The 23,006-nt window shown below is 34.8% G+C and overlaps 1 protein-coding gene across 3 annotated transcripts in view; it reads left to right on the top strand.

The window, feature by feature from the left end:
• Positions 1-23,006, top strand: part of CSMD3 (CUB and Sushi multiple domains 3) — a 1,185,533-nt gene that overhangs the window by 807,986 nt on the left and 354,541 nt on the right. For all 3 annotated transcript variants that reach the window (XM_029923716.1, XM_029923715.1, XM_029923714.1), the window contains one exon: positions 22,527-22,696. In XM_029923716.1, the coding sequence (XP_029779576.1) occupies positions 22,527-22,696 (170 nt within the window). The remainder of the gene's footprint in view (positions 1-22,526; positions 22,697-23,006) is intronic.

Raw genomic sequence — 23,006 nt, 5'->3', positions numbered from 1 at the left:
TATGTTGATGTCATGTATTTCCATATCTTTATTTTTTTTAAATAGTTTAATGTCATATTGGTTTCCATACAACACCCAGTACTCTTCCCCAGAAGTGCCCTCCTCCATCACCACCACCACCTTTCCCCCCTCCCCCTTCCTCTTCAACTCTCAGTTCATATTCAGTAGTCTCTCAAGTTTTGCATCCCTCTCTCTCCCCAACTCTCTTTCCCTCTTCCCCTCCCCCTGGTCCTCCATTAGGTTTCTCCTGTTCTCCTGTTAGACCTATGAGTGCAAACATCTGGTATCTGTCCTTCTCTGCCTGACTTATTTAGCTTAGCATGACACCCTCAAGGTCCATCCACTTTCCTACAAATGGCCAGATTTCATTCTTTCTCATTGCCATGTGATACTTCATTATATATATATACCACATCTTCTTGATCCACTCATCAGGTGATGGACATTTAGGCTCTTTCCATGTTTTTGCTATTGTTGACAGTGCTACTATGAACATTGGGGTACATGTGCTCCTATGCATCAGCATTTCTGTATCCCTTGGGTAAATCCCTAGCAGTGCTATTGCTGGGTCATAAGGGAGTTCTATAGATAGTTTTTTGAGGAACCTCCACACTGTATTTCCATATCTCTAAAATAAGAATGATACTAAAAAATACCTATATCATAAAATGACACAACTGTAGATACCATTTGTTGGATCCATGTTATAAATTAGTTAATCCTTACAACAACCATAAATGTGGTGCTACAATTACCCTTATTTTGTATATGAAGACACATGAGATTACGTAACTTGCTTGAGGTCACATAGGTAGAACTCAGGTGACAACTCAGGTATTCTGACTCTATCTCACTTTTAATTACTATATTATACTGTGGCTCTAGTTAATGAATGTGAAGTTCCCAAACATTACCACTTCAATAGTAGCTCAAAGAAGCTTCCTGGTCACTCTTCATGGAAATATCTCCTTCTAAAATTAAATAAAATAGGGAATGGAATTTTCTCTCCTCGATTCCAGAGAAAATCAATTAATTTCTAGTGCCTTCTGGTAAAAACAAGACTGATAATTAGCTCACATACTTATTATTATGTGTATGGATAGAATTTGTATAGCAGAATGATACTATTTTTTATATTTTGTTTATAGTAACTCTAATATCCAGAGTGACATAGCTCTCTGTCCATAATACTGCCCTAGAATATCAGTATTCTTTCTCATAGAACTTATAGTATATAGGTTATAATTTTGTCTTTTTCTGAGAGCCATATTTTGTGACAGACTAATATAGCTTTTGCAATTAGTAGTTACATTATTGGTTAAATTTTATGACATATGCATATTCCATAACTTGTCCAGATTGGCGGTAAAAATATTTTATTTGAACCATTTTTGCTTCAGGTTAAGTTAGTTTTCTGCATGCTTCTAGGTTCCAATTACTGTGCTATCTTAACTATCTGGAAAGATCAACAAATTCTCAATTAAAATTTGCAGGTTCAGTAATTTCATGACTACTTCTATAGGCATTTAAAAAGGCATTTCAGGAAATGTATTTAGGTTTTATTGGTAGGTTAACTCTTGAGAACATAAGCCTATATTTGTTCAACTTTTGAGAAACACTCTACTGTCATGGTTCAGAGTTACTAAATTAATCTCATCTATTATGGGTTTTGACAGTTCAAGTTCATGTGTTTTATGGTAGAATTTAGTGCACTACATTTTGTGTGATCAAAAATGCTTTACTTTCAAATATTAGCTCAAAATTTGTTCAGGAAATACAACATTAAAAAACTAATTTGTTTTAAGTTATTATAAAATACAGAGAAAGTTTTTTTTTTAAGTTTACTTATATGTTTGAGAGAGACAGACAGAGACAGATAGAGAGAACGAGAGAGAGAAATCATGGACAGGGAGGGGCCAGAGAGAAAAGGAGAGAGAGAGAGAGAGAGAGAGAGAGAGAATCCCAATTAGCATAGAGCCTGACACAGGGCTCAGTCCCACAAACTGTAAGATCATGACCTGAGCCAAAACCAAGAGTTGGATGCTTAACTGACTTAGCCATTCATGTGCCTCTGGAACTATTTTTATAATAAGTCAAATTATATAATTCAAGAGAAAATTAAAGTTGTAAAAATTATAGTTAACCAAATTACCAGTAAGTAGAATATTTGTAGTGTATTTTATAGAATAGGTTGTCTTTGAGGTCTTACATGAATGCTATACTCTAAAAAACTTAAACAAGCCTCTTTGAATCATAACCTTTCAATTCTCAAATGACAACATAAAAATCTAACACTTATGTCATAGCATTTTATTTTATTTATCTTTTATAATGTTGATATTTTGAGAGAGAGAGACAGAGCACGAGTGGGAGAAGAGCAGAGAGAGAAGGAGACACAGAATGTGACGCAGGCTCCAGGCTCTGAGCTGTCAGCATATGGCCAAATGCAGGGCTTGAACTCACAAGCCTTGAGATCATGATCTGAGCCAGAGTTGGACTCAACTGATTGTGCTACCCAGGTGCCCTCATGTCACATCATTTTAGTTTAAAATCAGTTTGTTGATTTATGATTATTTTAAAGAATTTTAAGATATTAAGTAATTTTCCACATAAATTTAAAAAAATCTTTGTCAAAAAAAATGTGATATATGTAAATTTAGTTCTTCTGCTCTATGCTTATCAGTTTAATAGAGACAGTATGTATGGTATAAATGCCCATTACCAGATTAATTAAATATATTATTAGGCTCTAACGGGCTATTTTTAATTTTTATTCTGTTTCTAAATTCCAATTAATAATTTTCATGTGCTCTAATTTTCATTGTAATCTGGGCCTGTCAATGAGTGGTATATGTTTGTCTTTAATAATTCTGATTACAAAATGCAATATTTAGAAAAACCAAATTTTGTAGTTAAAAAAAGCCACTGTTACTACTAAATTACTACCTTGATGACAATGATTACTGCTACTGCTACTACTTTTGCCACTTCATGGCGAGCCCTGGTTCTAGACAATTTAAGTTTATGATTTCTAATTCTCACTGCTATGAGAGATTTTATTTAATATACTGATAAGAAAATGGAAATGAAATGCACTGATTAAGTGATAAGAAATGCGCCTGGATGGCTCAGTTGTTTGAGTGTCTGACTTTGGATTTCAGCTCAAGTCAACATCCTAGGGTTGTGGGATGGAGCCTCATATCAGGCTCTGTGTTGAGTGTGGAGCTTGATTAAGATTCTTTCTCTCTCTTTCTCTTTTTCTCTCTCTCAAATAAAGAAAAAAGAAAAAGAGGGAAAGAAATGTACAAAGTTAAGTAACTTGGCAAAAGTCACTTGGCTTGGCTTGTAAGTGACAAAGCTGGATTTTGAATCTGATTCCATAACCCACTCTTTATGTACAGTACTGTCATATGAAGGAACAACTCAATTGGCCACTATGTTGGGGCCTCGAAGGGTGACAATATCCTGGTGAAGTCCCCTAATTCAGAACCAGATTGCAGGGTGTGAACTCAACTTTAGGAAGCCCACTAGGTGGATTTACACGTGCCAGATAAAATTGGTTAAATAAATGTATTTGATTTATTGAGAGAGGGAAACATTTTATTCCAATGATCACAGTATTCATAGTAATTATCATGTATTCCTGACATCAGGTTACCAAAGGTACCAAATCAATAATCAGAAGGTGTCTTTGTGACCTAAGAGTCAGACAAAATGACATCAACTGTCTTGAAAGTTAGTTTTTCTAGGACATCATCGAACTTCCAATGGTCTTCTCTCCAACCTATTCCTGCAACATACGTGCATGCACACAGTTACATATAACTTCCTGGTGACCTGACTTCTGTTACAGAGGTCCTCTGTTTCTGTTCCATGGAGAGCTAAGTTATTTTTTTCCCCTTAGGATTTCTTTTTTAGACTTAGAGTTAACCATTTCCTTCTAAAATATTCTATTTACCAAAAGGTATAACTATACAGTTAGAAATCAAAATTATGTAGAGTTTAAATTCCATTCCTTGGAAGCCTTTTAGGTGCCTATCACCAGGATTGAAATTTCAATGTCGCAAAACCTCCTAAGAACCAACTTAGATACATGGTACCTTTTACACATCACTGTTAATTCTTTTTTATATGCTTATGTCTAAGTTTGCAGAATATTCCACTGTTATTCTCATTGTTCAGCATAAGAATTAGAATTGTTAATTTAATTCATTTACCAATCTTAACCATTTGAGATTGGAATAATTACAAGGGTAAAGAAGGAAACATTTACCTCTACTTGTGTTTCCTGGGTTGGAAAGTAACAGTTGCTCTTATTAAATATGTATTTGTTTAAGTTTGTACCTACTTTGTGAAGAATATGGAACCTAATTTAAGATTAACACTCTAAAGCACTATTTTAACTAATATGAATCTACTACGTATATACTCAATATTATCCACTTTGGGCCAATCTCTGTATTAGGCAATATGCAAATATTGTTTCAGAACAATGATAAGTTACTTGATTTCTAAAAGCTAAGAGTCTGAGGAAGATATAAACAGTTATCTAGGCAATTTTAATAGAGCCTGAGAAGTGCTCTAAAACAGAAGAAGCTTCCCAGAGAAATTGATGTACAATCAAGACTAAGGAGAAGAGTAAGCATTAGCTACATGTGTGTGGGGGTATGTGTGTGAATGGGAGAGAAAATTCTATTTAGGGGGAACGGTTCCTGATAAAAGACCAGTCTTAAGAAAAAGCAGAAAACATTTGTGGTAGTATACACATCGACAAGCTATGAGGCTGGTGTTCACTGAGATAGGGTGGCTAGAGGGTGGAGAAGGCTGTGGATTGGGAAGATGAGAAAACTTCCACGGGGAAGTTTGGGCTGCTTATGGTGTGTACGTCTGGAGGCATGTGGGAGACGGCAGCATATACAAATACTGAGCCAGATACAGAGAACTAGTTTGAAGATTACAGCTTTGGGAATCAAAGATTGATAATCAAAATAAAATTTCCAGAAAGAAGGTGTAGAAACTTCTAAAAATCTGTTATTTTTTCATCATATAAAATATATAGAGAAAGGCAAAATCTGTCACAGCCTTACTTTTGATAAGTTTATAACATGAATCATTTTATTTTTTATAATTTTTTAAAATCTTTATTTTTGAGACAGAGAGGAGAGACAAAACACAAGCAGTGGAGGAACAAAGAGAGAGGGAGCCACTGATCCAAAGCAGGCTCCAGGCTCTAGGCTGTCAGCACACAGCCCAACGCAGGGTTCAAACTCAGGAACCACGAGTTCATGACCTGAGCTGAAGCTGGGTGCTTCACAGACTGAGCCACCAACGTGTCCCCCTATAACGTAAGTGTTAGGTTAGACATAAACCAAAAAGCTAGGGCCAAAAGGAGAGGCTCTGAGAGAAGTTCCAAGAATATAGAGATTTATAGGGGCTGAAGTTCTCATGAAAAACTTTTTAAAGACATGAAACTGTATATGCATAAAATGTCCATACTAGAACATGTCAAAATGTCATTTTGACTAAGAAAGTGTCAAAATGTCCAAAATATGAATATAATCTTAATTTTGTCTCTGGAACCCTTTTGTCTAGGTTAGCAAAGATTATTCTTTTTTTTTAACAGTATTTTTGAGACAGAGAAACAGAGTATACATGCGGGAGGGGCAGAAAGACAGGGAGACTCAGAATCTGAATCAGGCCCCAGACTCTGAGCTTTCAGCACAGAGCCAGATGCTGGGCTCGAACCCATAAACTGTAAGATCATGACCTGACTCAAAGTTGAATATTTAATCGATTGAGCCACCCAGGGCCTCTCCTGATATTTATTTTTAAAGAACTAGCTTAAGATCCATAAACTTTATTGAAACTTAAACACTCAGAAGTTCTTTTTATGCAAGGGTTATGTTCCTAAAGATGTTAATGTTCAAAATCTCTTAAATATGTTTATGTTTCATATAGTAATGAATTAAAATGGGTAAGTATTCTTAAAATTTATGACTCAAGAATAATAGGAATTCTCTTTTGCTATAATGATGCTTTTAAAAATGTTTCATTTTTCAGAATATTTTGTGGACTACTCACTCCTAAATTAACAGTAATATATATAAGAGTAGTGCATCAGTTTCCTTGTGTTTTATCACATCTAACTTTCATTCTAAAATATTGTTTGTTTATTTGTTTCTGGCATTAGCATCATCATCATGTTATGACTGGTTGGAATCTTGGAAGAAATTTTTATATTACAACAGCATGTAAATTATAATTATAGTGACTGTTAAAATAATAGCAGAGTAATAGTGATCACCTTTGCTTTACCAGCCTTTTCCCAACTCAGAGCCCGAGTGAGCATTTAAAAACCTACACTCTGGGATCCATATACATTTGTCCTTTTGATAGTCCGTTCCTCAGAACCCAGCAGAGGAGAGGGGAGTAGAGCATAGTGCAGCAGGAGTAGAAGGAGGAAGAGGAAGAATAGAAGGAGGAAAACTGAGATACAATGATGGCAGAAAGATAAAAGAGTAGAGAATATCATGGAGTACTTTTTGGACCATTACGGGGACTGTGGTTTTACTCAGGATGACATGGAGAGCCATGAAAGTGTGTGAACATAGGATTGTCAAAGGGACATATAGATCCTTTGATGTCCTTCTTAGTGATGTGACAGTTGTTCAAGCCCTCAGTTGAGAATAAACTACAAGGGGGAAGAGTGGAAGTGGAAGAGGCAGTGACTTTGTTGCACTGAACTCACACTGTTTTCCTTGCTCTTTCTCCAAACGTCAACCTCATCCCCACCTGGATTTGCTGTTCCCTCTGCCTGTGATACTTTTCCTTGTATGTCAACATACTTGTCCTTTGTCTTCTTCGGATCTCTGTCCCACTGTGATTTCTCAAAGAATGCCTTCAGTGAACACTCCTTCTCTCCCCACTCTTTTTTCGCTTTTTTCTCCTTAGCACTTAAGACCAGCTGGCCAATTGATTGAATTATCTGTCTATATGTGTTTGTTGCTTTTCCCCATTACAGAAAAAGATGGTTCATGAAAATAAGGATTTTCATCTCTTTCTCTGTCTCTCTCTCTCTTATGGCTCAATCTGTAGTACAAAAAATAATGTCTAGTAGATGCTAGACACTCAATAAATATTTGTAAGATGAATGAAGGAATGCACTGTAATTGTGCCCTGGTATTTCTCAGGCAAAGCATAGTGTACTAAAGGATGACAGGTGTTTACAGTTAAAACAAAAGGAGAAGAGAGTCATGTGATATGAAAATAAACATAGTCTACAATCTACGTGGTCCACAGCTTAGAAATTATGAGATTCTTTATTATTTTCAGTTGAATTATTTACATAGATTGAAGTCAGTTATATAAAGTAAGGATTTATTAATATTTGAATTATTAAGAGATCTCAAATATGTGTAATTCCAGTTATACAAGATGAGACTCCAGGCACATGACCTGCGACAAGAAGGCTTTCTTCTTTACCTTTTGCTGTAGAGAGTACTTTTTCCATAAAAGAATTTAAGTGAACAAGCAAACGAAATGAAACCAAAAATGTCTGTTGTGACGGTAGTGAAGAAAATAGGAGCAAAGAACGATAAGCAGAGCCTAGCAAACAGTGATAGAAGAAAAAGAAAAAAGGCACCTTCAGGTGATAGAAGAAGACTCAAATCAAGTGTATAGAGACCGTTTTCTTTCAATCTTAACTTTACAGATTAATTTTTTTAATGTTTATAACTGGCTCTGCCTCAAATTATACTCTGAGGGTCATAATATGTTGTCTCCTATGATTTTTTTCTTTTATAATTTTTTGGGGACCACTGGTCCTGACTCTGTTCATGATTCACCTTTACTTTACCATCAGTAGTGTTGCTATGGACAAGATGGTAGAGGCAAGTCATTAGTCTCCAGCTTGTCCTATGGTTTGTAATCTCCTGGCATTTTGCTCTAGACTGCAATGTGTGTGCTAAATCATTTTGATTTCTCTTAGCTGCATCCCATTAGGATATAAGACAGAGAATGCACAGTTACTGTATAGGGTAAAAGTTCTGCAAGGAATCTCCAGCCCACCTACTGTTCCTAAGAGGACCAGGGAAGTAGAATAGTTTTTTATTCACATTCATGCAGGCCTTGGTTCTCCTAAAAATAAAAATCAACGTGTTTACATATCTGTTATACCTGATTGACAGTGCCTCTTAGGAACATGAGGAACATAACGAGATGAGATATTTCTTAGGAAAACTGTACAATGATTTAGCAGAGTGTGCGTCATGGCTTCAAGACCTGATTAAGTTTCGTTTTCTCTGTGAGCTTTCCTCAACTTCCTCGGGCAACATTTTTTATTCCATTCACAGAGCTCCCACCAAACTTCTTTATAGCGCTTAGCACATGGTGTGCTAATCATTTAATCTGCTTATCCCACTCTGCTCCTATAGTGCCTGCTATGTACTAGAATCCCTAGCCATCTATCAGATAGTTAAAATGTAACATTTTAATTCAAGGTGCTAGATTTTAGACAGTTAGAGGTCTATCACTTAAGGGAAATTTGAATTTATTATGTTTTAAATTGACAAATTATTGTGTAGGCAATATTATTGTTCAGTAGATACAAGAAGACACACTTGAATTTTATTTCCTTATCTAGAATCTGTAAAGATAGCATGAAATGACTCAACTTGTGTTGTTGTCAGCAACAAATACCACTAGTACCAATGATTCATACCTAGTTTGAATGGAAAAGCCAAAAACAAATAGTCTGTTAAGGATCATCCCTTGAAACAAAACATAGGCTGGCACTGTCATTGCATAACAGTCTTGCTTCTGACTCTTTGAACTATTTTTAAATTTCTGGATGTGTGTGTGTGTGTGTGTGTGTGTGTGTGTGTGTACGTGATTCTAAGTACCCATTCTGAATTAGCCAGCTTTTTCTGAAGATGTTTTTGTCTCTTTTTGCTATTAGTAGAAAAAAAAGACAATAACTGATTAGTAAATTAAAATGGCAAAACACAGCATGATTCATGTCCTTGGATTAATTTTGTACTTTCCATAGAATGTAGATACTCCCTATGCTTCCTTTACTTAGAAAGGTAGTAAGTGGGGCACGTTGGTGCTTCAGTGGCTTAAGCATCCAACTCTTGGTTTCAGCTCAAGTCATGATCTCATGGTTTGTAGGTTTGAGCCTAACATTTGGCTCCAAGCTGACAGTGCAGGGCCTGCTTGGGATTCTCCTTCCCTCTCTCTCTGCCCCTCCCCTGCTCGTGACTGCTCACAAGCTCTCTCTCTCCCTCTCTCTCTCCCTCTCTCTCTCCCTCTCTCTCTCTCTCTCAAAAATAAATAAACTTAAAAAAAAGAGAAAAATATTAAGCAACCAAAAGGTGTGCCTGTTGACATATATATAGTCAAGGATTGTGACTCTAGCTCTTGATTTTTATATTCGCAGATGTAAAATCAGGAATTATCTGCATTAGAAGTGACATTACTCATTCTATCTCCATGAAACCTTAAAAGTTGAACTAATATTTCTTATTTTGAAAAATTATTTAAAGATTATTGGGGCACCTGGGTGACTCAGTCAGCTAAACATCTGACTCTTGATTTTGGCTCAGATCATGATATTGTGTTCCTGAGATTAAGCTCCAGATGAGAATCTGTGCTGGCCGCATGGAGTCTACTTGGGATCATCTCTCTCTCTCTTCTTTCTCTCTCTCTCTCATTAAATAAATGAACATTAAAAAATAAAAAGATATTATTAAATCGCTAGTATATTAAATTTTGTTCCTTTTATTTCATTTGCGAAAATGTTTCAATCAGTGGTAAACTCTTTGATATCTTAAAAACTCACCTAAAATGCCAAATTTTCAAGGAATTGTATATAGCTTGCTTTACAGTATATGTATATAATTAGTGAGTACTTAGTGGGGTGCATTTTAATACAGTCTGAAGAGGAAAATATGAGGCTTCTCCCTGAATGTGAAATCATGACATTTCATTAATCATTCAAAGAAAGGTCCAATATTGCAGGCTCAATAGACTCTACAGTCTTTCTTTTCTTTTCTTTCCTTCCTTCCTTTCTTCCTCCCTTCCTTCCTTCCTTTTCTTTCTTTCTTTCTACTAGAGAGAGGGAGAAGGAGACCACAAGCAGTGAGGAAGGGCAGAAGGAGAGAGAGAGAAATCCAAGCAGGCTCCAGGCTCAGCACAGAGCTGGATGGAGGACCTGGGATCCTGAGATCAGAGCTGAGCCGAGATTAAGAGTCAGATGTTTAACTGACTGACCCACCCAGATGCCCCAAAGATTTTGTGCGTGTTTTTCAAGATACTGGAGAGGACATGTTTTATTATTTCTGAAGAACTAGGAAATCACTAGATAAAATAACCTTAGGCTACCATTTGCTGGTTAATCAGATCGTATTATAAAATTGTTCTTTTTTACCAGCCAGAAGGGAGGAAATGGAGAAATCAGCAGCAACTTGGATTTCAAACAGCTAAGGAAGTCTCATACTGACCACTGCCATTTTAAACTTGATGATGGGAAATTAGGAAATTTAAGAGAATTGAGATTATATATTTTACCCAAAGGACAGGAAGTGTAAGAGAACAAAACCTCACTCTGTTTTTTGTTTGTTTGTTTGTTTGTTGCTGAGACTCCTTTACAGCATTTAAGCATGAGAAATAAGCCCATCCCTCTACTCACAAAAACCTTAATTTAGAGCTTAAGGCAGGATCAACAGATCATACAGGAAATTCTTTACAAAAATGCTAACCTTCATTATGATTAAATTTGTGGAAATAAACTTTAAAAACAGTTCTTTAAAACTTCTGGACCTGTTGAATATTAAGATATATGTGGTAAACTCTCTCTCTCCCAAACGTCAAATGAAAATAAATTATTTATTTAAAAGAAAATTACATATTACAGTTTGAAAAAGTTAACTAAAGTTATTTGTTTTGGAGAACGTAAGCAGAGTAAATGATAATGATCCTCAGCTGAAAATAATTTTTATTTTATGTGTACAATGAAATGTGAAACAATAATCTTGCTCAAATGACTATTTGTTTAATGTAGATTTTATTTCACAAAACATAACTATGTTTTTTAAACATATCTTAATTTAGCTAACATGCACACCTAACAATTCATTGTCTTATACATTCCTCTCTTTAAATGTACTATTTTACTGCTTTAAAAAGTTTGTTTACTATAATATTTCATTCATTTAATTAGGTATTAGGGAGCTTTCAATATCATAGATATCACCATCCTATTTAGGAAATTATATGTGCCTTATTTGCTTTCCTATCCTTTCCTTTAACAATGTGAGAGGGATGCCTTGGGTGGCTCAGTTGGCTGATCATCTGACTCTTGATTTCAGCTCAGGTCATGATCCTCGGCTCATGGGATGGGGTCCCGAGCCAGGCTCTGCACTGAGCATGAAGACTGTTTGGGATTCTCTGTCTCCCTCACTCTGTCTCTCTCCCCTGCTCACGTGTGCTCTCTTAAAAATAAAATAATAATAACAATACAAAGGAAGATAAAAGATATTAAAGAGACTTCACTCCCCTTTACTACTCTCCCTTCTTCCTGTTTCAGTACAGAACTTTGTTAACCTTATACTTGATCTGAGACTATTTTAGATGAAAGACACTGTATTTTAACCTTCAAATCGGAAACATGTTTTGAACATCTCTGATATTTATAGTTTAAGATTAAATTTAATATTATTCAACCAACACATTGCAGAAAGCAGATTCCCATGGGCTAAGTAATTAAGAGTTACACCTACCTTTCCTTTCTCCTCCCTAACCTTCAGGAAAATTAATAATATTCTGTTTTTTTTTCTTGAAACTTGATTTGTTTGTTTTTTAAAAATACAATTTATTGTCAAATTAGCTAACAGTGTATGTATATACAGTGTGCTTTTGGTTTTGGGGGTAGAGTCCCATGATTCACCACTTACACATAACACCCAGTGCTCATCCCAACAAGTGCCCTCCTCGATGCCCATCACTGATTTTTCCCTCTTTTCCACCCCCATCAATCTTCAGTTTGTTCTCTGTATTTAAGAATCTCTTATGGCTTACCTCCCTCTCAGTTTGAAACTATTTGGACAGCAACCTGCAGAAGAATAAAACTGGAGCACTTTTTTACACCATACACAAAAATAAACTCAAAATGGATGGAAGACATAAATATAGGGCAGAAAACCCTCAAAATCCTAGAGGAGAAAACAGGCAATAACTTCTTTGACCTCGGCCACAGCAATAATATTCATTAGTGAAATCTTCCCTTCCATTTCTCAGACCACCAAAATTCCCCCTATCCTTGAAAATGCAGCCAAAATGCAACCTTCCTGATGAAGCATTGCCTGACTTTTCCACGAGAAGGGACTTTTTAAATGCTGTCGGTTTTTTTATACCTCTTACTGTGTAGCATAGTTAATATATGCCATTCCTGTTGTCCTTGCCAAAGTAAAGTTCCTTGATTTTGTAGTTTGTATCTCATTCATTTCTCAGTGGAAATACCAACTAGTAGTTGAGACAAACAGGTCTGACGGAAACTTCAGCAGTTTTGTGATTTTGGATAGATGTATTCATCTCCTCCTGTCTTCAAATTTCTCTTTGAAAAATGCAGCCTTACTTCACTTAGAAGTGTCAGTAAAACACTTAGTATAGGACGCACTTAAGTGCTATTAACCATTGTTATTGCTTATATCCCTTTTATATATAAAGCTGTGCATGTAACATGCAGAGTAGTTAAATTCTATTGGGTGAAAGAATTATATTTTGTTCTTGTTTTCTACAAACACTATTTATTATGCTTTTATCCCCAAAATACCTTGTTTCTCTTAGTCTAGTATCCCTACTGCCTTGTTACCAGTATTTACTGGGCTTTTACAGGGTCTAGAAAAGTATATTAGAATCTTAGAATGTCAGAAATATTATTAGTTGCTTTCTTACTCTCTGAATACTTACTACTACAATTTGGTCCTCTTCACTGAAATGACTCACTAGGAAATGTAAAAACATTCCTATTACCTAAAGGATTATTTTCTCTTGTATTATAACTATGTATGACATGTATTTAAATGGGGTAGGAATATTTGTACACAAACATTTCTGACACAGGACCAAAAAATGTTTATACACTACTGTTTTACCAATTGAGTTAAATGAGACAAAGAGTAAGTATATGTTTAAAAGTCTTATCATTATAAACAATAACAATATCAGCTCACTATGCCATCTTCAAAAAGGTAATGAAAACAAAGTAACAAAATAATGTATTCTAAGCACAATAATCACATTTTTCGAGTGCATTTTTAGGTATTGAGTTATTTATCTTACAACTACTACCGAATTTGTTGCTGTATTCTTGTAGCAATTTTTCTTATGTGTGTGCTGTTCCATACTCACAGTCTACTTATACTATAATCTGCATTTTCACTTATCACTTTAAAAATCACACAGATTTCCCCAAGTGACTTCTTTAATAGTCTAGTTTTAAAAAACTAGAGTATTAGATCTTAGTATTAGAATTGGGATGACTTTTGAAAATCCTGCTTAACCTCCATCTCTGTACTTAATATAACATCTTAATTTTTTTTCTATTTTTTTAATGTTTATTTCTTTTTGAGAGAGAGAACATGCAAGCAGTAGAGAAAGAGGGAGAAACAGAATCTGAAGTAGGATCCAGGCTCTGAGCTGTCAGCACAGAGCCCGATGTGGGGCTAGAACCCACAAACTGTGAGATCATGACCTGAGCCAAAGTAGGATATTTAGCTGACTGACCCACCCAGATGCCCCTTCAGTTTTTTTTTTAACTCACAACTAACCCAAACCAAAACAACAACAATAACAGAAAAACCCACAAACAACCACAAATAAAGATTTCTTCCTTCAAACCTATGTCACCACTGGCTAGCCTTGTAGTTCTCTACCTTCCTTTGCCACCAATATCATTAAAGACATTGACTGTCTTACTCCCTTTCTTCCCAACCTCTTAGTTACCAAAACAGTAAACTCTTAGTATTCATTTTAACTGAACTCTCTCTGACATTTAACGCTGCTGATATGATACAACTTTCTTTGAATGTGCTTTTGCCTTGAGTTCTGAGGCTCCATGGATTCTGGTGTTAGTTTGCTTTTCATCTCAATTCATACATGGTCTCTGGATGCATCCTTGTGTCTGCGGCTTACAATAGCAATCCCACGGCTACAAGCGTGTTTAGCTGCTGAGTGGACTTCACATCATATCCCACAGACCCAGTAAATTCATCAGGTACAAAAGTAGGTTCATGAGCATATTCAAAGCCAACCCCTTCCTATCTACTCGTTCCTTTCCATTTTTTTTTTTAGTCCCTGTTTCCAACTATTCTACAAGTTCTATGTCCCTTACTTTCAATCTCTTCTTCCATTGCTTTCATTCAAGCCCTCAGCATCTGCTGTTTGCTGCAGTTAACTTCTCTAAGTTTTTCTCCTTCTAGGAACCCAGGGCTGTAACCCATTCTCCATGGAGCTCCCCTAATGGGAATTTTCTTTTCTGAAAACTCATTGTTGGGTTTCTATTGCCTACATGATAAGGTCTGAATTTCTTAGAATGGCCCATGAACTACTGGTTCTCCCAAGCATCACAATCAATGCTTTTCATTCAAGCAGTTCTCTCTTTCTCTCTGCCTGGAATACTTTTTTCACCATTTATAAAATTTTTTAAAAACTCAAATCAAGGATAACCTATTCTATGAAATCCCTGACATATTGTGTACCACTACTTTAAAATGTAGTATTTGCTCATTTTTCCATGCTAGGCCAAATTTTTATTATGCTACACGTTACACATTACTGCTGTACCAGTTTTCCTGTCTGTCTGTCTTCTAGCTCATGCATCTCATGAGAAGAACCTTATCCCCAAGACCTAAGGTAGCACCTGATATATCCACAGGTATTATTGTTAGTATTGTTTTTAATGAATAAATGAACTGAGCACAGTAGACACTGAGTAGCTGCTTACAGAAGTTAAGGAAGCCTGAAAGAACAATATCAGCTTACAGGAAATAATCCTCCATACTTTCTGGCAGAAAATTGTACATTGAACTTTTAAAAAATGTTTTGAATTTACACTCTTTAATTATGACTAGTTCATAAAATAATAATTTTTCATGACAATAATGATTGCCTTGATTTTTGTGGCAAAAATTGAATATAGAAAATGCATTAAATGAATTTTTAAGGAGAAATGTAGCAAATTCCACATTAAATTCTTTTAGTTAAAATCTGTTGTTAGAAACTCTTGATTCGTAAACTTTAACAAGCAGTAGTTTGCACTTGAACATAAACTGTGTTGTATTTGGAGAGAGTGGAGAAAGAAAAGAAATCCAGTAAAGTGTCACTGTTGTCTAAGAACACCATGGGAAAGGAAAACCGAGACTTTATACAAGTAATTCTCATATTTTCAGCTGTGGCGTAAGAGGATTTATATACCTCTCTACTCTCTCATTTCTACCCTTTCTGAGAATCTAGGTATTATGCGAGTACCTGTTTGAGAAAAAAAATAAGGACAAAATATTTTTAAAGAACTAATGTGTTGTTTATACTGCCAAGTCATAAAGGCATATTAGGAAAAGTGTTCCTGAATGTATCCAATCTTATTAACACATTTTATCACATTTCACAATTTCTTAGGTGCCCCTTTCAAAAAAATAAGCATCTCTATAATTGGTATGTATCTCACAATCAATGGCTATCAGAGATTATTGGCAACATTTTTGCTTGAGACAAAATAATGGTGACTCTTAAAATCAGTGGTGTCTTAATGATAGGAAATATAGTAGAAATTAGATTGGTGACATAGCAGGTTCAATAACTGATTACAAAGTAAAAAAGAAAAAGGTAAATTGGTAAATTTACATTTATGATATAAAATAAGTGGTTGATTAGGATTTGACAGTTTGAATGTCCCCCTTCCCGCCATACACCATTCTACATAACACAAGCATTACCATGATTTTTCCTCTGGTAATAATTAAGCATATGGAAAATCACACTTCTACTTAATGCTACACCTTATTTGACTTGGCTTACCATATGTTTAGGCTTGAAATTTTTCTCAGTTTTTTGAATAATTCAAGTGGTGCTATCAAAATAGCATAAAAAAAGAGATTCAATTACAATGGACATTCTTAAAAATAACCACAAACTTCACTGATCATAGACATTCTTCCAATTTCCCAGCCAAATTACTGAAAAGCATTTTCCAGTTTATCTGAAAATGTGTGGCTGTTCGCACACAATAGATGCTACCAGATTTCTTACAGTAGAAATGGAGATTAATGACGCCCAGGCTGGCCTGTTTTTTAGTAAGTAGGGAAAACATTGAAATTCAATGGATATCGCTGCTCTAGTGAATTCCTCACTAAGCAGTGACTCTTATCACCAGACTCCAGTACACATATCCTCCCGCTGCAATCCAAGGAAGACTACATTTATCAACATAGTATTTTCAGCTCAGCAAATAATTTCATGTTGGTAACTTTCATAGATTTCTTAATCTGTATGTTCAAATACAAATATTTATATGACTAGAGGTTTTGGGTTTTTTTTTTTTTTTACAAAATAAAGGTGTCATAACAAATAGTGTTTGGATTGGAGATTGTATGGAAAATATTTATATTCTAAGAGAAACATTAAAGGTCTTCCTTCCAAAAATATTTCCCTAATACTCTGATAATTATATAATATTTTATATTATTGATTCCTATGATTTAAAGGTAAACCCCCAGTTCAAATTAGAGAGAAGAAATATTATCACCTACTATTATCTTAACATCGATTATTTTGGAGGAAAGTCATATTAGCAAACTTAAGCGTTAGAAATTAGTGACATCAGAACATAAAATTTAGTCTAGGCCAAAGCATGAAGGAAACAGGTGCTGAGCTCATGTCAGAGTAGGAAAAAAATGTGCTTACTATAAAGAAAACATTGCACCCCCTGAACCATGAAGCAATAGTTTTCTGACTCCAAGTCTCAAATATTTTATGGATACGTCTCATTCAATCAGCTCCTGTAGTCTTCATCTTCAGCAACTGACTTTCTAAGCATTAAAAGCAAAAGTTTTCCCAGGATGCCTGGGTGACTCAGTTGGCTGTGTGTTCTACTCTTGATTTGAGCTCAGATCATGATCTCACAGTTCGTGAGTTTGAGCCCTGCATCTGGCTCTGCACTGACAGTGTGCAGCCTGCTTGGGATTCTGTCTCTCACCCTCTTCCTCTGCCCTTTCCCTGCTCATGTTCTCTCTAAATAAGTAAATAAATAAATAATCTTTAAGAAAAGTATTCCCCCACCACAAGAACAACAAGCGGCTCACATCTAGTGACATCCCCTTCTAAACATATCTAAGAAAACCATTTTTCCCTATCATAACAGATGAACAAGAGAAAAATTCTAGTCTTGAGGGACCTCCCTCTAGCTCAAAATTGCAAAAATAAAACCTCTCCCATACTATATCTTTCATTTCCTGGAACCTCTTACAACCCACTCGCCCCCCATAATATTTTCAGAAATACTTCTGTCTGAAATGTTCTTTCCTTCAACCTACCTTCTCCTGTCACCTTTAATTTACAAATATCAGTCCTTCAGAGAAGTCTTCACTTTATTCGGAACAGGGTTCCTCACAAACTAGAAGCTTATTTGCATGATTATGTGGTTAAATATCTGTCTTTTCTGCTGTAAAGTAAGTTCTATGAGGGTTTCAGCACTGGATGTCTCACGACTAGTAAATAATAAGGATTTAGCAAATATCTGTTAAATGAATCAATCTGTGTGTGTTTTTTTTTATATCAGATCATACTATTATCTGTCTCTAGCCACTTTAAATATTTAATATACATTCTCTACCAAGGTATACACTCGATCAAAAATATTGTTTTTTATTAAGCTTTATTTTTATTAAGATAAATATTTCTCTATATATGTTATGTGAGACACACAATTTGTTACAGCACCTGCCTGATGTACAGCATTGCCCTGATGTAGAGAGTCACAGACTTGTGTTTCTTTAGTGACCACTGCATAACTCTCCTTAAATGTCACTATGACTGGGTGATGATGACAAATTTTCAACTCTCTTGGTGTCTAGGACTTCCTTTACTCAAATTGTTCCTTCCATGTAGCTTATTTTTTTATATAACCTTTTCTTCCTAGAATCAACTAAGCATCTTTCTTCTCTTTTATTGCTAGCTGTTCCACTAGTCCTCCTCCCCAGGTGATTCTAATGTATCTTAAGAATGTTCAATCACAGTTTGCCAATAGTTGTATCTTTTTACTTTTAAGTATGTTTTGTGAAAACTTGCTGCGATATTCATGTCATATACAATAAAAATGTTGTAGTTATGGTATTTTTCTGAATACTTATGAACATTATAGTCACAATTGGCATTTGCAAGAATTATCACTGATACTTCAATGTGACATTATTTCCTTTTTTTCCCATATACCCTCACAGCCAACCAATGCTGGGAAGAAGCATAAAAAAACTACAATTCCATATCAAGTCATTTGCTCCTTTGTTTGGGTTCTGAAATCACATCCACTAGAACTAGAGGTGGTGTTTACCTCTAGTAACAGTAGCACTTATAAAGGCTGAATGTGAGACCATGGCAAAGGGCCAGTACAACAGTTCAGGATAGCTGGACTGCATGGTCCGTGGGAAAGAATGGTGGAAAATAGCTAGAAAGTCAGACCAGATTCACAGTGTAAATGGCTGTCCATGGTATTCTGTGGACCTTGACTTGCTGATAGTGAGTACATCTGAGGCACAAAGTACAAGACCAGATTTGCATTTGGAAAATATCATCACGTCAGCTTATTATATGATAGAGAAGGAAGCCCATTCATTGCTAGACAGGCATTTGGTCAAACTGTGCAAAGTTTGTTGTTAATTTCAACATTAGATCCCTTTCAATTCCAGTTGGCAAACAAGAGTGGTTGGAAGAGAGTTTGCACAGGGCAAATGTTAGTTCTACATTGGGTACTTATGAGCCAGTTTTTGGTATATTTGAAATTCAAAGATAAAAATCAAAGATGAGATTACATGTAAAAATATTTTTTTATTAATCATCTAGTTCCTGGAGCTTAGTATTGTGGTTAAATGAATTCCTCCTTATCTTATTCCTCTTTATCCGTTATTTTATCAAGACTCATTGAAGAAAAACTACATTTGTTCATTTTCCTGTATATGTAGGTAAACGTTCTGAACTGATTCTCATTTTTTATGTTTTAAGATCATCCTTTGGCATGAGACAGTCATTCTGAATATTAATAATTATTTAAAATGGAATATAGATTTATAATTTGTAAGTAGGGTAAATATGTTTTGACCTCCAGGACAGACACCAGCCCACATAAAATAATCCTGTTAGTTTTTAATAGAATGTCATTAAACACTATATGCAATATACTGTCTCTGTCTCTACCTGTTGTGTGGTATAATCATTAATAGGGTCTCCTGTCATACTAAAGAAGTATTTTGATATGAAAGAGAAAATATATGCTTATAATTTTAATACCATGGGCAGTAGCAAATGTAAATCCTAGTGTAAATCCCAGCTCTGATGCACACTGTTTGATTTTAGCAAGAAAGCTCACTTTTGTGTGTGCATCTATACAACTAGAGAAAATAAGTTTTAGCTTGCAGAGTTTCTTTGGTGTGAAACCTGTGTAGTCACACAGGGCTCTATGCTAAGATGGGCCTGTGTTTGATTTAATGCTTTATTGGTCTCTTGAAATGCTCAGTACATTTTCAACAAGGGGGATGTACTTTCATTTTGTTCTGGGCCCCACAGTTTATACTCAGTCCTAACTAAGTGAGAAAGATATCAACTTAATCCAAATTTTCTTCCTTAATTCTTTCATTCCGGTTTAAGTCCTGATTTTATATTGCTAGCAGGAAAATCATGTATAGCCATTTAAACCAACTGAAATATTAAAATATAACAGAAGGAGATTATTTTTCCTGTGATAGCAAATCTCCATTAAATTTTATAATATAGACCCAACAATGTTTTTGGCAGAAGGCACTTACCACATATTCAAATGTTGAAAACTTAGGAATAAATTATTAGTATATTTTCATGGGTAGTAAAGAAACTTATTGCTTCACTTTTCAGGGGAGTGGGGAGATTCTTTCATTTAGTTTACATAAGTTGTTAAAATAATTGTAATATTACAAATGCTTCTCCAAAATTATGAAGAGTCCTCTGGCTTTTTTCACATATAAATGTTTCTCTACACCTGGGTAGTTACCTTGGGGACAATGTAAGTATCCTAAACTCTTTTTCTGTATATAGAGCATAATGCTACCATTAGTATTTATACTTAAATATTTCTAACAATAGCTTTAATTTTTTAGCTCTTATTGGATGCAAGCGCTGCGCTAAGTGCTCTACTTGCATTTTCTAGATATATTTTCAACTCACACCTACAAATGGGATATCCTTCTGAGGAGGGTATTATTATTTTCCACTGTAATAATAACTATATTGAATCATAGAGGATAACTTGCCAGAGCCACATAGAGAGAATATAAAAATTTTGAAAACCAAATTCTCTGAACTTTAAAGCCTGAGCTCTTAGTCAGTTTATCAGTGTTTTGCAAGCTGGCGTCCATGACTGTATTTTCAGAAATCCACGGTGCTATAATAACTAAACCTGTGTGTACTCTCTAATAGATAATCTAACTGATAAAGATATATATGTATTCTGCATCATCTGTGTGGTCTGATATATTTGTCTTTATGCCTCTGCAAGTATACCTGGATTCTAATAAGCTAGTAAGAAGGAAATGAGACGTTTAAAATATCAATGATTCTTCCCCACTAAGTAAATGACATGTGGCATCATACTGTACTATACAGATGAAAGTTTCTCAACAGTCTAGCGAGGGGTAGGATGAGGGGGAATAGAACCATTACACAGCATAGTGTATTTAAGGCAGAGCAAACGCCAAAAGCCTATACGCTAGCAGCTGGCTCTGGAGCCACATTGCAAAGGGCGATTCAATTTCAGGAAAATAAAATCTTATGGCACAGAGATACATGTTACTATTTTAAATTGTATTGTTTTAGTAGTTTTATTCCCATATTTTAAAACATGTTTTGGTATATATTTGTGTACAACCAAGAGCATAAGAACCTATCTATCTTGTGTTAGAATATGTTTAAGTTGCATTAAAATAAAAACAATTCAAATCAATATTGGGAGTTATGTTTGTTTGTTTGTTTTCCTTTTACGTTAAAGAGAACATGGAGGAGCTCTATTGGGTGGCAGTTCTTCATGTGACTGGTTGATTTTTAGGATCACATCATTAGTTTTTATTATTATTTCATACTATGTGGTCATTATACTGACTGCTCCATTTTGATCATTTTCATTTTCTCATTAGGCTTTTTTCTTTTGCCTTATTTTTTTTTTTAGTGTTTAAGCATTTAAAAGTTAAATCAATTCATTATATTTTTCCTTGCTATATACTTCCTAAGATTATTCTCATGAATCATTACTTTAAAACTCCTATTTCTGGAACATAATGATTTGCTTTATTTTCTTGCTAAGTTAAACCCTTGAAAAATAGAACTCTTCCTGGCCTCTGATATGCAAGATGAAGCAAGTTATATCTGAAAGAAAACTGAGCTCACTGAATTTCTGAGACATAAGGAATATGTTTAAGACTTTATAAGGACTTGCTTGATTTTGGAATAGTACCACAAACCTTTTTAAAGTAATAGATTAATATTAAATTGAGGGGAAAATGAGAAGTTCCAACTCTAAGTACTTAGACATGTCCATTATTTTTGTTAAATTAAGCCAGGAGAGTTAGCAGCAGCATATACTGATTATGAGAATGTCTTAATTTATTTTATTTTTAAATTGGAAAAGGTAATCCATTTTTCAAAGGTGTCTAGTTTGTTATAGTTTTTGATTAGTGGATTCTACCCATTCTATCCATTTTCAAAGGCAATGGAGTTGTAGTTATTTGTCTTTTTGTTACCAAAGTTCTTGGATCAAGAGAAGGCTGACTGTGGGAAGGGGAAGGGGTCAAATTCAGAAAAAAGTTATGAAAAATCAGATAAGAATCATTCTAAAATAAAATTTATCACTCTGTTTTTTATTCTTTAAAAGAAATAAATTACAATTCTAAAGGTCATCAATTAATCAGAGATCTACAAACTTAAAAGATATCCTGAAAATCTTTTGCTCTCATCTTTTTCCATGCTATCCTTTCATCCTAGGGTCGGGAGGGAAGTCCTGAAACTATCGCATACTTCTGTTTATGCACAAGTGTCCTGTCCAGGGACGGTCATTCCTTCTTCCCATATAGTATTTGAGAGGGAATGAATCATCCACAACACACGCCATTCTGTACATCATTTTCCTGTCAAGCTCTAGTTAAAATAAAACGCATTAACACTTCCATACATTACATTACTTGAAAATGATAATACCTTCTAATAAACTGTACTTCCATGTTTTGTTTTACCTGCAGCTGAATGTGGTGCATCTGCAACAAATAATGAAGGAATTTTGCTCTCTCCAAATTATCCACTCAACTATGAAAACAACCATGAATGCATTTATAGTATTCAGGTTCAAGCAGGAAAGGGAATCAATATTTCAGCCAGAACATTTCATTTAGCACAAGGAGATGTTCTTAAGGTAGGTGAACTCAGAAGGACTTATATTTTCATTATTTTTAGTCATTAAATGTACATTAATATATATATGTGGGTGTATATATGTATCATTACTCATAAGTTGATTCTACCATTCATAGATTTAAATTAGACATTATTGCCCATTTTCCTATTATCATTTTCATTGAGGTAAATGTTATGTTTCTAATGTTTTTTTTATAATGCATACATTTTTATTTTATGAGACATAAATTTTAATGTTTCAATAACACCAAGGAAGAACACTTTCATGTCAAATATCATATATACAATATATAAAACATAACATGGGA

Source organism: Suricata suricatta, chromosome 15, assembly GCF_006229205.1.
Source record: "Suricata suricatta isolate VVHF042 chromosome 15, meerkat_22Aug2017_6uvM2_HiC, whole genome shotgun sequence".
Classification (NCBI taxonomy): domain Eukaryota; kingdom Metazoa; phylum Chordata; class Mammalia; order Carnivora; family Herpestidae; genus Suricata; species Suricata suricatta.
Note: the sequence above shows the minus strand (reverse complement) of the source record. Positions and strands in the feature narration are given on the sequence as shown.